The following is a 13961-nucleotide window of genomic DNA, read 5'->3' on the forward strand; positions in this document are numbered from 1 at the left end:
GGAGCCTCAGGCGCCCGGGCTGCGCGGGAAACGCCTGTCGGCTCTGGCGGCAGAAACAACGCTTCAAGGGGAGACCTCTGTGCTGGGGAAGGTTTCTCTGGGCAGTTGGAACTGCTCCTTCATAGTAGCTGGCTTGGTTCAGAGAGGAAACGTGCTTTGACGGCCGTAAGAGCGTGCCGCTACATTTTGAGGGGGGTTGAGTATGGGTTTTGTGGGGGGGTCGTTTTTTGTGGCTTTGCCCCCTCTTCCATTATTTTGAGTCAGCTTGTCTTAGTCTGAAGGTTATCGGCTGGGGGTTTGAATATGCAAGTGCGGCAGGGAAGTTTCTGGTAAAGAATCCTGAGATAGCCTATGGATTGTTCCTTTTGATGAACAAAAAAACCGACTTAGTGAGCTGTGTAACTGAGGCGGTGTTCCTGGAGGTAGTATTTTCTTCATACTTCAGTGGTATAGCTACAGAACTCTGTGGGGATTTCTACAAGGAGGCGGTGGACTGTAGTGGTGTTACAAGCTGTTGCTTCGCTCTCGTATGGTTAGTCTTTATTGCTGCCATTTAACTGCAGTGCAGTGTGTAACAGGATTACTACTTTGGAGTTCCCTGGAAACTAAAATCAGTGGGATGGATTTTTTTCCTGAGCTGTAAAGCTTTAAAGGCTCTTGAATTGTTTTATATAAATTTTAGAAGATGGCCACTTAATTTCTATTTCCTTCCTTGCGTGAGCATAAGAAGTAAGAGTTTCATTTAGATACATTAAAATGCATCTGATTGCAGTGGACTTGTGTTTTTTAGGGCTTGCTGTAGTACTGTCATCAATTTTTTGATTTTCATTGTGATGCTGCCTTCAGCTCTGGACACAGAACTTGTATCTGGCATGTGTATGCCTAGAAGAATAGAGGTGACTAGTTATAAATATTCTACTACTACTTTTTATAGCTGCAGTATTAGAAGATGAAGTGATTTGAGCTATGAACTTTTTGAATGCAATTTGATGCTGTGAGGAGGCAGTGGTAAAATGCAACTTTGTAAAATTACTAATGTTAGCTATGCAACTTGGTATCTAGTGTTGGGTTGGTGTCATTATTTGCTAAATTTTATGTATGCTGGTAAATTTTCTGACTTGCAGAACACTTGGGTTGAATTCAAAAAGGTTTCTAATTTTAATAAAATACTCTCTTGCATTTTAACACAAGCACTTTGTGTTTACTGTCCAAAGACTAGAGTCTGATTTGTCTGGGATGTGGCTTATTTGGCAGGTTGCAGTGCTCAGTGTGACAGTGGCGAGAATAAGCCTGATGGAAACACTGAAATAAAATAATTTATAAACATTAGGTGTTCCAGTGTGCCGGAAACAAAACATAAACATGCCAGGCTCCAGTGTTTTTTTTTTTTTTTTTTTTTTTTTTGTTTTTGTTGTGTGGTGTGGCTGGTTGTGTGTTTTGTTTTGTGTTTTTGTGTTTTTTTTCTTCTTAATTTTATTTTAAGTACCACACATACCTGTCTCTCTTTACTGTCCTCCACATACAGTTTTGAAAAAGTAAAATCAAAATACAATTTCTGCAGAGTCTTACTGAAGTTTTGATATCTCTTGGACATACCTATCCAAACAAGGTCTGTATAGCTCCTGTGTTTTTAAAGTCTTCTCAAACCAGATTGGTCAGATGTATTTAGTAGGGTAAGCCGAGCAGTTAATTAGAGGATTAGTAGGCTAGAAACACTTCTCTAAGTATTCCTAACCTCTTTCGTTGTAGCTGTGGTCTTTTTGAAATCTAAGTGTCGAACCTTCCTGTGAGGCTCTGAGTATTGCTTGGATTAGGAAGGATCTTCATTTGCGTGTAAGGATAGTTGTGTAAAATATTAACTGTATAACCACAGAGAAAATCCACAAGAAAAGGAGGGGGAGTGGTGGTGACACCAAACCCCTTGAGCTGTCCTGGAGTCTTTCCTGTAGTGAGTGTTCGAGGACTGCTCACTTCTATGGGAGTAGGGAGGGGGAAGAAAAATCTGGAGGGCAGCTGTTCCTGGGGAAATGAGGCCATAGTGAATACAACCAAGGGGGAACCCATCCATATGGTATGCTTCCTATTTTAAACCTGGAGAGTGTTCTGTGTGTGGATTATTATTAATTTTACTCTCATCTATATATATATTTAGAGGGTAAGGCCAGCTAAAAATGGCATGCTGACAAAATGAGACAGGGCACGTTTATATTTGGTGCGTTTTCCCTTGGCTGTTGGGTTGCTGTGCTTGATTTAGAAGTGATAGTGTTTCATCACTTTGGCAACTTCTGAAGATACAGTATTGCTGCCTAGACCGATGCTGCACCCAGAGAACAGAACGTCGAGTGCCTTTCAGGGACTGCTTGTGCACTTCAGCTAAAGTGTTCAATAGGCTGAATTAATGCTTTCAATTACTACTATTGGGACAGAGTTTTTTTTATTTATTTCATATCCTGGCTGCCCTTCAAGGAGGTGGTAACTGGAGCTGCCTACCCTCCTGCCCACTGTAGGCTCATCTGGCCTCTGATGTAAAAGCAGGATCATTCTGACAGAAAAGTAAAGCAATGTATTTGGAACTTACCAAGTGCTGCTGTTAGTCATTCCTTCAGGTGAACCGTGTCAGAAGTCCTGATTTACTCACTGTAAACTAAGGCTACGTGGTACTCTTGTGTGAGTGGCAGTTGGAGAGCTACAGCATGGACTTGGTGCTGATGATTGCTAAAGGCAGAATGATTGTCACTGAACTCTGCATACGGTAGTCATAGATGGCATTAGCGAATATAATAATTTTCTCACTTTTTTGTTTCTTATCATTTCCACAGTTGCTGTCACTGGTAGACTTGTAATCCTTCAAAATTAAGAGATAACACTTGTCTTGTCTGATTTTTTTTTAATTAATTTTTGTATACCCTTCACAAAAAGTATTAGTGCTTCTTAGTTTGGGGTTCTGGGAGGTTGAATGCATAGAGAAGAGACTGTATGTGTATTCTGTAAATCGGAGATGTGTTTTATTTCCTGACTACATGGAGTGTTGTGTGTGCTTAGAACAGAAATGCAGGCTTCTGAAATGACTGTGTGGGAAATACTGTGGTGAAAATAATTCATGCATTACTCTACTGGTTCTAAATTATTCTGAACGATGTATTTCAGTAGCTGTGCGACAAAGTGAGTGAATTTGTGTGTGTACCTAGCTATAAAAAAGGTCAGTTTTAAAATCTTATGTATGTACATACACATCTGGAAAACGGTTGTAAAAATTAGGTTTTATATTTCCTCTTTAGCTGTCTTTGAGATGTGTGGTCAAAAAGAAAGTTTTAGTTTCTTTTTCCAGCTAAACTTTTCTTTTTCAAACAGAGCAACAGTGGTATTTTTTCTTTATTTTTATTTTCGTGTTACTGGAGCCTCAAAGGCTATCGTATTTGTCTTCTGAATGCAGATCCAGCAAGATGAGGGCTGATGATACAACAGAAGTGCTGCTCTGACTGCTTCCTAGGTCTAGGTGAAGCCACCATTCTGAGTTCTGTTGGCACTGATTTGTAACTTTATTGGGAAGCTGCTGTAGGCCCCTAGCGCTGTATCCCCTAGAACCCAGCACGCTGGCTTGGATGGGTGGCTTGATCCAGCTTAAGTGCTCCTATGTACTGATGATGAAAGAGTGAAGAGCAAAATGTGCTGTGCAAAAATGCTCATATGCTGTTGATTTCGGTACGTAAATCTGCAGTAGCATCCTACACAGATATTCCAGGTGGGTCTGTCAGCAGTGTGTGCTCATGTTTTGAGAGGAATGGTTTGCTGGTGCTGCATTCCAGCCAAAGAGCTCAATCCTGTCTGCCAGGCCTGGAGTCCCTGCAAAGCCAGAGATGTATCCGCAGGTTCTTATGGAAAAGAGAGGGGAAGAATTTGGCTTCTGTTGGAGCCAAATAGGATAGGATGTAATTGCAATCGTAAAGTAACATGTACTTTCACTGTGATGATCTAGGCAGTTGTAGTAGAACAGTATTAAAAGCAGAAGTTTTAAGCTCTTGGCCAGGGACAAATGTACAAGGATAAAAAAAATAGATATGAAAGCCACACACACAGACACACATGGTGTTTGGGGTTGGCTTGTTGGTTGTTTTTCTTGGGTGTAATTTTTTATTTTTTAACATTTGCATTGAATAAATGGTGCAGTGTTCTTTAGAGCATGAAAATGGTAATGTACTTTATGTATTTTTTTTTTGTTTTGTTTTTGAGATAGGGGTGTTTGTGTCCTCTCCTGTGCCCTACTTACTTATTTCTGTGAACAATGATGTTATCTCCTCTGGTGCTGTTCAGGAAGACCTTTGGGCTGAGGGGATGGACATGGAGCATATGCACACCGACTTACCTAAGATATGGTTTTAAATATTGACCTCACATTATTAACGGAGTTACTGTATTAGCCTTGGATTTCAAAGGTTTCCAGTCAACTGTGCCAGCCGTTTGTCTATGGCCAGAAGGAGCTGACTGAATTACCTTTCAAGTGCCTTAAAAATGGGTTGCTGGTGACTGGTATCTCTGGGAAGTGGCTGTTCTGTAAGGGGCCCTGGCAGTGTGCCCTTCTGAAGTCTGTCCTCTGTGTGTCACTGCGTAAGGTGAGGCAAGTTGCACAGTGAGAAGAGCTCGTACAGATGGCAGTGGAAAATTTCCTTTAGGTTTAATATTTTGCGTGTCATGTTTGTCCCAGCTGACTTGGTGGTAACTGCCACGTGCTGCTGTGGGTTGACAATCTGAGCCTTGCAAGCTGGAGTGCTTTCCTTAACGACTCGTGCAATTTAGGAATGATTTTTTTTAAAATGCTACTTTTAAAAAACATGTGGTATTAATATTTTAGGTATCAATAGTGTACTGTACTGAAGACAAATGCTTGAGAAGGTAAATGGGTAAAGTGTGAACAAATTTCTGTCTAGTTGCTTGTCTGCAGTGAGAGGAGAGTTACTCTTTTCTCCAGGAGTGAGGAAAGTCATAAAAATCAGAGGTGGGATAAGGAATCCTACAGGGGTTGTGCTGAAGCCAAGAGAGCTTGAAAGTCTTGTCTGACCTGCAACAGTTGAAAAGTGCTTTCATTTTCATGCTGGGGAAAGTTGAAGCTGAGAAGACATTGTATTATATAAAGGCACCTCTCATTCAATATGAAGGTTTTACCGGAAGGTTGTTTCTTTACAGTAGTTTTATATCTACAAGTATGATGTTAGGAAAAAGTATGTTCAGTGTATATTAATACAGTGTACTAGGATTCTTTTTTTTTTTTCCTGAAATACTTGATTTGTTCTGTTTGTTTAGATTACTGTTGTGTGAAAAAGCAAACCGAAGGTGAGTGCTTAGTGTGGCACCTTGGTTTCTGCTTGTGTTGATTTTTCCCCCTTCTCAATTTTTCTGTCTCTTGACTGAACAGAGAAGTTACATATGTTCCAAGTTAGTCTGCATCGATGAGATTATTGGTACATAGTTTCACATGCAATGAATGGTGAGCTGCAGAGGAACACTCTAAGATGAATTCACTTTCCGCACAAAAAAGTGAAGTTGAGGAGTTTTAAGCAGTCCCACCTCTGTTTATATAGGAAGTTCAGAAAGACAAGATCACTTGAATAGGAATGTATTTTGATTCAGCAACTCTAACAGTTGTCTCTCCTTATGTGCCTTAAACTGACGTGATAGAACTTCTACGATTACTGGAAACCTATGTGCTACAGACCTTTTATTTTTAGCAAGGGAAATGTTGTAGCTTGGAATTAGTTTTATAGTGTATTGGAATATTTTGGTTTTTTTACCTGACCTAAGGCAAAAGCATCTTATGGTGGGATTTGCTCCTGGCATCACAAACAGTTATGTTGAAATGACACTTTGTGTTTGGTGTTTTGTTTTTTTTTTTTTAAACAAAGGCTGTAAACGATACACTTTCATGTGTGATATCTGTGGTTGCTAATGGTTTATTCTTGGAAGAGTCTTTGCTTACGTTGAGTACTTGGAGATAGTGACAGAATGATTTTCAAGGGCAGGCATGCCTTTCTGTAATCTAATCTCAAAAGACGTTACTTTCACATGATGTGGTTTTGAAGGCTGCTTCCGTATGTATGAGGCTGGCAAAATACCTCCTCCTGAAGTGAAGGGTGATAAATATTAATAACATGGTATGAGGCATGCAGCAAGTACAGTTTCATATTGGTACTGGGAGATAAAAATCTTTTCCTGCATGCATATTTTCTACAGTGTGTATGCAATTTTTCAACCAGTGTGCAGTGTTTTTTGTAATCTGGAGAAAACCTTTGTCTTCCTTTTTTGCTTAAAACCTGTGTGTTTCGCAAGCTTCCAAGTGTCCTAAAAGGTCTGTTGGAGGTGGGGGGGGACGTTAGGTAGAGGATATTTTGGCAATCTGTGGCTGTAGCCATGAAGCTAATTGTGGAAGAGGTTTTGATAGTGGTTTTTATAATATTAGTTTTTTTTTTTTTTCCTCAGATTTTACGACACAGTAAATTAAAGGATTTGTCATACCTATTTGTGTGTCTATATTGAGTTTTGTGGTAACATGCAGGATATGTGTGCACATCTGTTTCTCTGAACTAGAGTGTACTACAGTCCTATAGTTTTATATTTCTGTGAGAAATACTGAGGTGGAATGGAAGGTGGTTGTGCTTGACTCCTTCTCCTTGGTAGTGTTACGGCCTCACCAATGCAGTTAAATGTTTTGCTGTAGTTACTTGATCCCTCACAAAATTTTTAATGTAGGCTTTTCAATGCTGCTCCTTACCAGACCTCTGCTTGCTCTTGATTTTTTTCATGTTAAATTTTTTTTTTCCCCAAACTGTGTTGAAAAATCCATCTTCCATAAGAGCCAAGACTCGCTTTGCAACTGTGTTTTTCCCTACCTTCAGGTGCATTATCAGAGAGATGACAGAGGCCAGTTAGATTGTGAAGGCATCTTCTGTGGGACACTTAATTCTGCTGTGCTGTGTAGGAGATAAGATGGAGAGGGAGTAGTACATCCTTATTACCATGACACCTTCTAAATTTCCACTACTTCTTTATTAATAGGCCCTTGTGACGCTTTCACAGATTTGCTCATCGGATGTGACTGTTTTAATCACCTGAATTTTTTTTAATTGTAGCTGACTGGAGTGCCCAGGAGTTTTGATTTTTCTAACATGCATGCAAAACTCTACTTGTGCAGTGCAGCCCTAGGGACACAGTTAGTGTAACACCTTCCTACAAAACCTCATTCTTAGGGATAGAAGCTTATTCTGCCATGTGCCACTCTTTTTTACCTTGCTTGTTTACATAGGGCCAGCTGCTTTTTAGGTGGTCTGATGACTTTTGATCTCTTTTTTTAACCTTCATCTGAAATATTTCCTTTTCATGTATGTGCCATTTTTCATCTTTGTATTCTTTAACACAACTCCTTAGTCTTAATAAAATAGATATTTATTATAGTGTATTGTGCAAAAATACACACACAAAAAAATCCAGATCTCTGTTTGACTGATGAGGAAAGTAGATTAATCTTTTTTTTTTCATAGGAGTTGCTACAGTATGTTTTAGCTTGTAGCTGTTTACATAGGTATGCTTTTCACAGGGGTGTGACAAGAAAGAGATAACAAACCTGTTCGATACATAGGGCATTGCATTATTGAGTATTTCTAGAGTTCAGACTTTTGGTGAATGCCAACGCTGTTAGTGTGCCCAGTCCATGTAACACTCCAGAGTTAGGCTCCCAGTTTTTCCTCATGAAACCAGTAGCCCAGGTTCCATGTTGGTCAATGTAAATATGCCAGTGGGCCGCTGACAGAAATCAAACAGATTTGTGGTGGATTTAGTTGTTATATGGCCATGAGAAAAGGCACTTTGGTGAACTGATCCAATGGAAAACTAATTAAGTTGTTTAAAAAAAAAAAAAAAAAAAGCATTGCTTCAGCTCTTTGTATCTGACTTCATGATAGGTAGTGCCCAAGGGAGGATAAAGAGCAGGGACAATATTCTTTAGCAGTTGGTCTGCCATTATACATAGCCAGATGTAAAGCAAAGCATTACACTTGGGTAGGCAGCAGTTCCTTCAGAGAACCAGTTCTGTCAGGAGGCTGTAACTTGTGAGTGATTTAAAGTAGGCTGTATTCTAAGGAATGCAAACATTTGCAGAAAGGCAACTTGAATGTTGTTTGGTTGTCAAGTCTGAGATGAGATTGAGATTTCTACTACCTAGTTATTTTAAGGTTTATATTTGTCAAGATGGAGCAAAAGGCCTGTTTAAAGGTCTTTAGTGATGTAGTAAATGTGAGTAGAGGATGCATTCAGAGCTAAGCCTTATTCTTGAGCCTACATCTGTTTCAAATGCTGTGCTTTACATTAGGAATGGTGGGGTTTCAGCAGTAATGGAATCATTCAGATCATCTTGCAACTACTGTTTTCTAACTTTGTGCATGAAAAATGTGAATTAGATAAGGGTGTGGTTAACAGTCTGTCTGAAACCTGAGTGAAACGGTTGTTTTCATCCTTCCGAAACTGTTGGTCTAGGAGGGACACACAAGTTTTGTAACTTAAATCTTTTGCCACCCCTTGTATAACTTTTGGTTCAGAAGAGCTTCTTGTTTGTGCTGGAAAATCTCACACAGGAATTGTTGCCTAAGCAAATGGGTTCAAGGTTTCCGAATGTTAATGTATGTAATTTTTAAAATAAATTTGCCAGTTATTTTATTGAAGTAAATTAATTGCTCTTGAATTAAAAACTAAAAGAGTATCACACTCCTGTTATGTATGTCCTGATCCCTGATATAATGAAATCAAGAGGATTGCAAAAGGAAATTGCGTGGTATTTGGCACATCTGTTGATTTACTTTGTTTTTCCTTCAGTTCAGGGTAATGTTTTCTTGAACTGGATGGGTAAATTTTCAGCAACATTTTCTTTCTCAATTTCTATGAAGTGAAAATGTATTGTTTTAGAAAACTTAAACAGCTTCAGAACTGCAGAATATGTTTAGGAATTTAGAAAAAAATAAATTATTTTTCAGCTTAAACTTTTGTTTTGTTTCTTCAGGGTCATGATGAAGAAGCTGTTGTGGATACGGGCAAAATCAGCTCTACTATCAATACAAACTTTGAGAAAGAAGAACTAGAGAGTAAGTTTGGAGTGATTTTTTTTCTGTTTGCTTAGTATGCATTCTTTTGTCTCAGAATAAAAGATCTATTTTCCTTCAAGTGCAGCCAATATTGCTAAAAGGAATAAGAATTTTATGGCCATCATGAAATTCTAGGAATAAAACCAGTGGGTGGCAGATAACCCGTGCTTTTTTCTGTCTCTGTCCATGCTAGTAAACACCCACTGTTACTCAAATCTGTGGTAGAAAAAATATTTTAAAAATATTTAGGAGGCTTTCCAAGGGAAACTTGCTTCTGAGATTGTATAGATTAGAAAAAATGATCGCTCTCAGTAATTTTCCAGTGTGAATGATGTCAAGTTCTGCAGAATCAGAAATTGGGGAACAGGGGCCACAAGAGAGATGTTTATTTTGCTTTCTCAAAATGAAGTGTCCTTGTGAGTGTGGTCATGCACTTGAAATACTGAGCGTCTGAACAGATAGCAATGCTTTTAGTTCCATGGAAAACTGTACATGCCACAATCTGCAGAAAGTTAAAGCATTACGGAATCCTGTTCGTCTTCATTACTTGACTGGGGATCCTGCATTTAGCAACAAAAATGGTATTGAGTTAGTTTTGTATAGCAAAATGAAAAATTAACTCCTTCAGCTAAGACACAATTTCTTACTGATTTGAAAAGGAAGTAGACTGGGATGAAGATTCATGAATGCTACTTAGTGAAGCCAGAGGAAAAAGCTAGGGAGATCCTGTGTTAAAAACTTCAGTCACCTTTCACACAGAAGCTTAATTAACATTTGCATACTGCTAGAAGACTGTCAGTAGATTCACTAGGTAGTGTTTCCTGCCAGTGTTGATTACTACTGCTGCAGAACACCCGGACCTTCATAGCAGCAGTTTCTAGCTGAGAGAAGTTGATTTAGGTTGCTGTTACATTTTCTTATACTGTGGTGTAACCAGAAACAGTTTAAGGTGATTTAACTTGTTTATTGCCGTTGCAGTTACACTCTTGCTCTGTTCCCTTCACTCTGTTGCTGCTTTTTGTCTTGTACTGACACTTTTGTTAGTCCGACTGTACCATAAGACTGGCTCTGTATGTTATGCCAGCAGAAAATGTAACAGTCCTGATAAAGGCAAGTAATAAGAGAGATCTCAGCAACTGAGCACCCCAAGGCATTTTGCCACGCAGATGAATATGCGCTGGTGATGCGCAGAGGAAGGAAGTGCCAGTGTGAAGCTGAGAGGTGCAGCAGTGGAGGCTGCAGCCATACCAGGTGTTAGATAGGGTTGAGCTGTGGTGAAGCCACTGCTGTGTCTGTCTATGCAGTTAAATCTTCAGTGCATATTTAAGCTATCTCCTCCTTTATTTCCTTGTCTTGCTTTTTGATGGGAGATGACCCAGAACAAGCGTGTGTGTTTTGCAGGGAGGCAGGGGTTAAGAGAAAGCAGGCAGTGGTGGTTGGAGTCAGCTGGAGTAGTGTCTGTGCAGTGCAGCACAGTGAACAGCTGTAATGCCTCAGCCATGAGGAATGACTTGGGAATGGGCAGTGGATCACTCCTCCAGCATCTTGCAGCACACTTGCAGGGGTGCTCCTGCTAGTGTGGAGCTGTGGTTAGGCAGGATACTGGGTGGGAAGGCAGAGGGTTCAGCCTGCTTGAGGCAGTTTAACCACTTGTGTTGTTGACTATGGAAAATACCCCGTCTTACCCATGACCAAAGAATAAATTAAGGTGAAACCAAGACATCTGTTTCATGAGCAACTGAGTCAATGTAACAGCTGCTGAAAGGAGGAGATCTCTGTCTTCACCTTGCTCTTAGCTGTGCAGCCTTACCTTCATTCCTTTGGCCACCTCTCCCTCTATTTGGATTCTTTCAGTGTGTCTCGACGTGAGAGGGCTGGCTATACAGAGGTTAAATTAATAAGAAGTATCTGACAAGAAAAATGTATTCCAGTAGGATTATCTGAAGCTTCATACAGGCACATGTTTTCACACACAAGCAGTAATTTTGTATTTATTTATATTTTAGAATGGGAGAGGGAGGGGCAGCCTGCACTTTGACTTTTATCAGTGGAAACAGTTCAAAGTAAGAACTAAAAGTTTTTCCTTTCCTGTATGAAAGAGAAAGGTATGTAAGTACAGTTGTTCACGACTTATATGCTTATCTTCTCTGAGATTCACCTAAAGAGATTCTTTAGATTCAGGGTATTCCAGGGAATAAATTTATGTGAACTTACAGCTCTGTTTACAAGATCATTACTTATAAGCTATTACTGTTAAAGTAGGTATGTGGGAGTTTTGGGATTTGCTTTTAATTCTAGTATTAAGATCTTATAGGAGTAGAAATGGAATTGTTGGCTACAAGCAGTAAAAGGCCTCTGGATAATATTTTTCTTTACTGACTTTCAAACATTTTCTTGTAGGCCTTGAAAGACCTGTAGTCAAGCATTAGGTATTTTAAGACCTGAAATTGTTTCAGTCCAGTCTTCCAACTTGATCTTCTGGTGACTTGAAAAGGACTTCTAGGAATTTAGAACCTTTCCAGAAGTGTGTATTGACTCATTTTCAAGGAGCGGCAACAAGCAGTTAGTTTAGTTCAGTTATGATGTGAAGCACCAAACCTTCAAGAGGCAACATGGACAGGTGATAGTTAACTGCTTTAAAGCCTGTACAAACTAATGCTGATTGGTTTGATGCTGTAGAAGGCATTATTTTGATACCCCTAATGGAAAGAGGGCTAGATGCTGAGGGAGAAAAATGTCGTGGAATTAGGGCTTCCCAAGCTCTGCATTCTATTTATGGTGGCTGGGAAAGTGTGGTGTGTATCTGGAGTGACAGTGTTTAGGTTAGAAAGGTTAGGCACAGGCTACTTGTTTTGTAACTCTTCCTGTAAAACAGAAATGGGTAGAGATGGTAAACTGCAATTTGGGCAGGCCGAGTGCCTGCTAAATAAAGGTACTGCTCTTTACTGAAGCTGTAAGGCATTGCTTTGCAATAACAAATGTCAGTTTACAGAAAAGCTAGAAAAGGAATAACATCTTAAAATAACATTTTTAAGAGCACCTAATGTTCTTAACTTGATGCCAGGCTCTTTGAGCTGCAATGAATAAGAGTAATAACAAAGTCAGTCAGGGGTTGAAGTAAGGCAAGAGTAGTAATGGCAAAGGTATTTCATGTCACCTTCTAAAAGGCATTTTCTGTGAACAACCATGTTTAGGAAACTGTTTTAAGCCCAAGTTAATATGTTCGGCTTGATATTACCTGGAACTGTCTTTTTAAACATGTAGCTAATTTTCCACCTTGATTTGAGGATACATTTACTAGTTACAGTTTAAGGGCAAAGAGATACATTCCGTTATTTTTAGAAGAGCAATTACAGGCGTAGCAAGGATAAGTAGTTTACACACAACAGAAGTCTTGTTCTAGCAACAGTGTGAGGTCAAGACTGTGTGTCTCAGTGGACTAGTTTTCTGTGGCATAAGTCCAAGAAGTAGCTTTCAAGAGTTAAGATGATTTAATAGCTAGCTATTCCACTCTCACAGTATCCTGTGACGGGTGTAAGTGGTGTTTACATTTCAAGTGACCCTATTATCTCTTATACCTTGGTTGTTTAGAGCCTCATTTTTGCTTTAAGAAAAGAGCTCTGCTTACTTGATAAGGACATGAGATTAAGTAGTCCTGCATTTTTCCCCTCTAGAAGTGAATATTGTCTATCTAAGTGGAAAACTTGCTGTACAAGTGTTTTGCAGTTTGACAGGTTACAGGTAGTTAGAAACTGTTTTAGTATTATGAAAGGGCTTTGGGGGATCTAAGAGAACTTGTATGTCAACTTGTAATAGAATGTACTACTAATTCTTTTTTTTTGTTCAGGTGGCAGGTTTTCTATTATTCTTCCTTTTAGATGCATCCAAGTTGCAACTGTTCAAAAAACCATGAATAGTTCCTGCAAAATCCTGTAAGAAACAAGTTGCATGAGAGCAAGCAAACACAAGTAATACAACAGGACATTGTAGCTGCTGGCACTTTAAGAGTGTGCTTAGTATTTACACTTTTTATGTCCTGTAATAGGCTGTACTAATTTAGACAGGCGGTGAAGAACAGATTTCTCATGGTTCTCAAACTTTAAGAATTCCTTAGTAGTCTACAAAAGGCCCATATTAAGGGACAAAAAGAATTCTGAAATGCTGTTTCTCATGAAGTTGTATCTTTTTATGTGATCCAAAAGTAGAAAGATGTGACGTGTAACTGCATCTGAAATTACTTGCAAGTTGTTGGAGAGACATCCTGTAACCTTCTGGCAAGTGAGGCTTAATAGAAGTTATGTGAGGCAAGAGGCTTTTTTTTTCTCTTACGTTATGAGATTTCTTGATGGTAGCCTACCAGGAGCTGACTATAAAAGGCATAGACTAGTGCACTGCAAAATTCATAATCTTCAGCTAGGTAACGATTATATAAACTGAAACAATTACTTTTAACAGTTTTTGTACCACCATTATCCTCACATTTGAGGGAAATTACTTATTATTCTACAAACAGATCTTCTGAATGAGTGTCCTTGAGGCACTTGTTTATTTCTTATTTGTGGAATGATCTCAACAGCTAAGGAACCTTCTGCATACCCTGGATGATGAATGGCCGTTGACAGGATGTTTTATCTTGCTAAAGAAGATGTTATCCAACTTTACAGTCTTTCTGACAGTTGGGATGGAGGAGTAGTATTAATACTTGAAACTAAGTAATCATCTTTGCATAGATTGTAAGTCATTTATTAGAATAACAGTAGTATTACTATTTGATTTTATTTTAGTCTAAAAGACTTTGTGTAGTATGTGTATGATGCATAAATCTGTATGGTGTTCTAT

General features: G+C 39.1%; 1 protein-coding gene across 1 annotated transcript in view; it reads left to right on the forward strand.

Moving 5' to 3' along the window:
* The first annotated feature begins 8235 nt into the window (after positions 1-8235).
* The window catches only part of SLC4A7 (solute carrier family 4, sodium bicarbonate cotransporter, member 7), a 56295-nt gene continuing 50569 nt past the window's right edge, over positions 8236-13961 (forward strand). The window contains exons 1-2 of the mRNA XM_008950217.1: positions 8236-8280; positions 9041-9122. Of these exons, the coding sequence (XP_008948465.1) occupies positions 8236-8280; positions 9041-9122 (127 nt within the window). The remainder of the gene's footprint in view (positions 8281-9040; positions 9123-13961) is intronic.

The sequence above is a fragment of the Merops nubicus genome, unplaced genomic scaffold, assembly GCF_000691845.1.
Source record: "Merops nubicus isolate BGI_N331 unplaced genomic scaffold, ASM69184v1 scaffold2112, whole genome shotgun sequence".
Taxonomy (NCBI): Eukaryota; Metazoa; Chordata; class Aves; order Coraciiformes; family Meropidae; genus Merops; species Merops nubicus.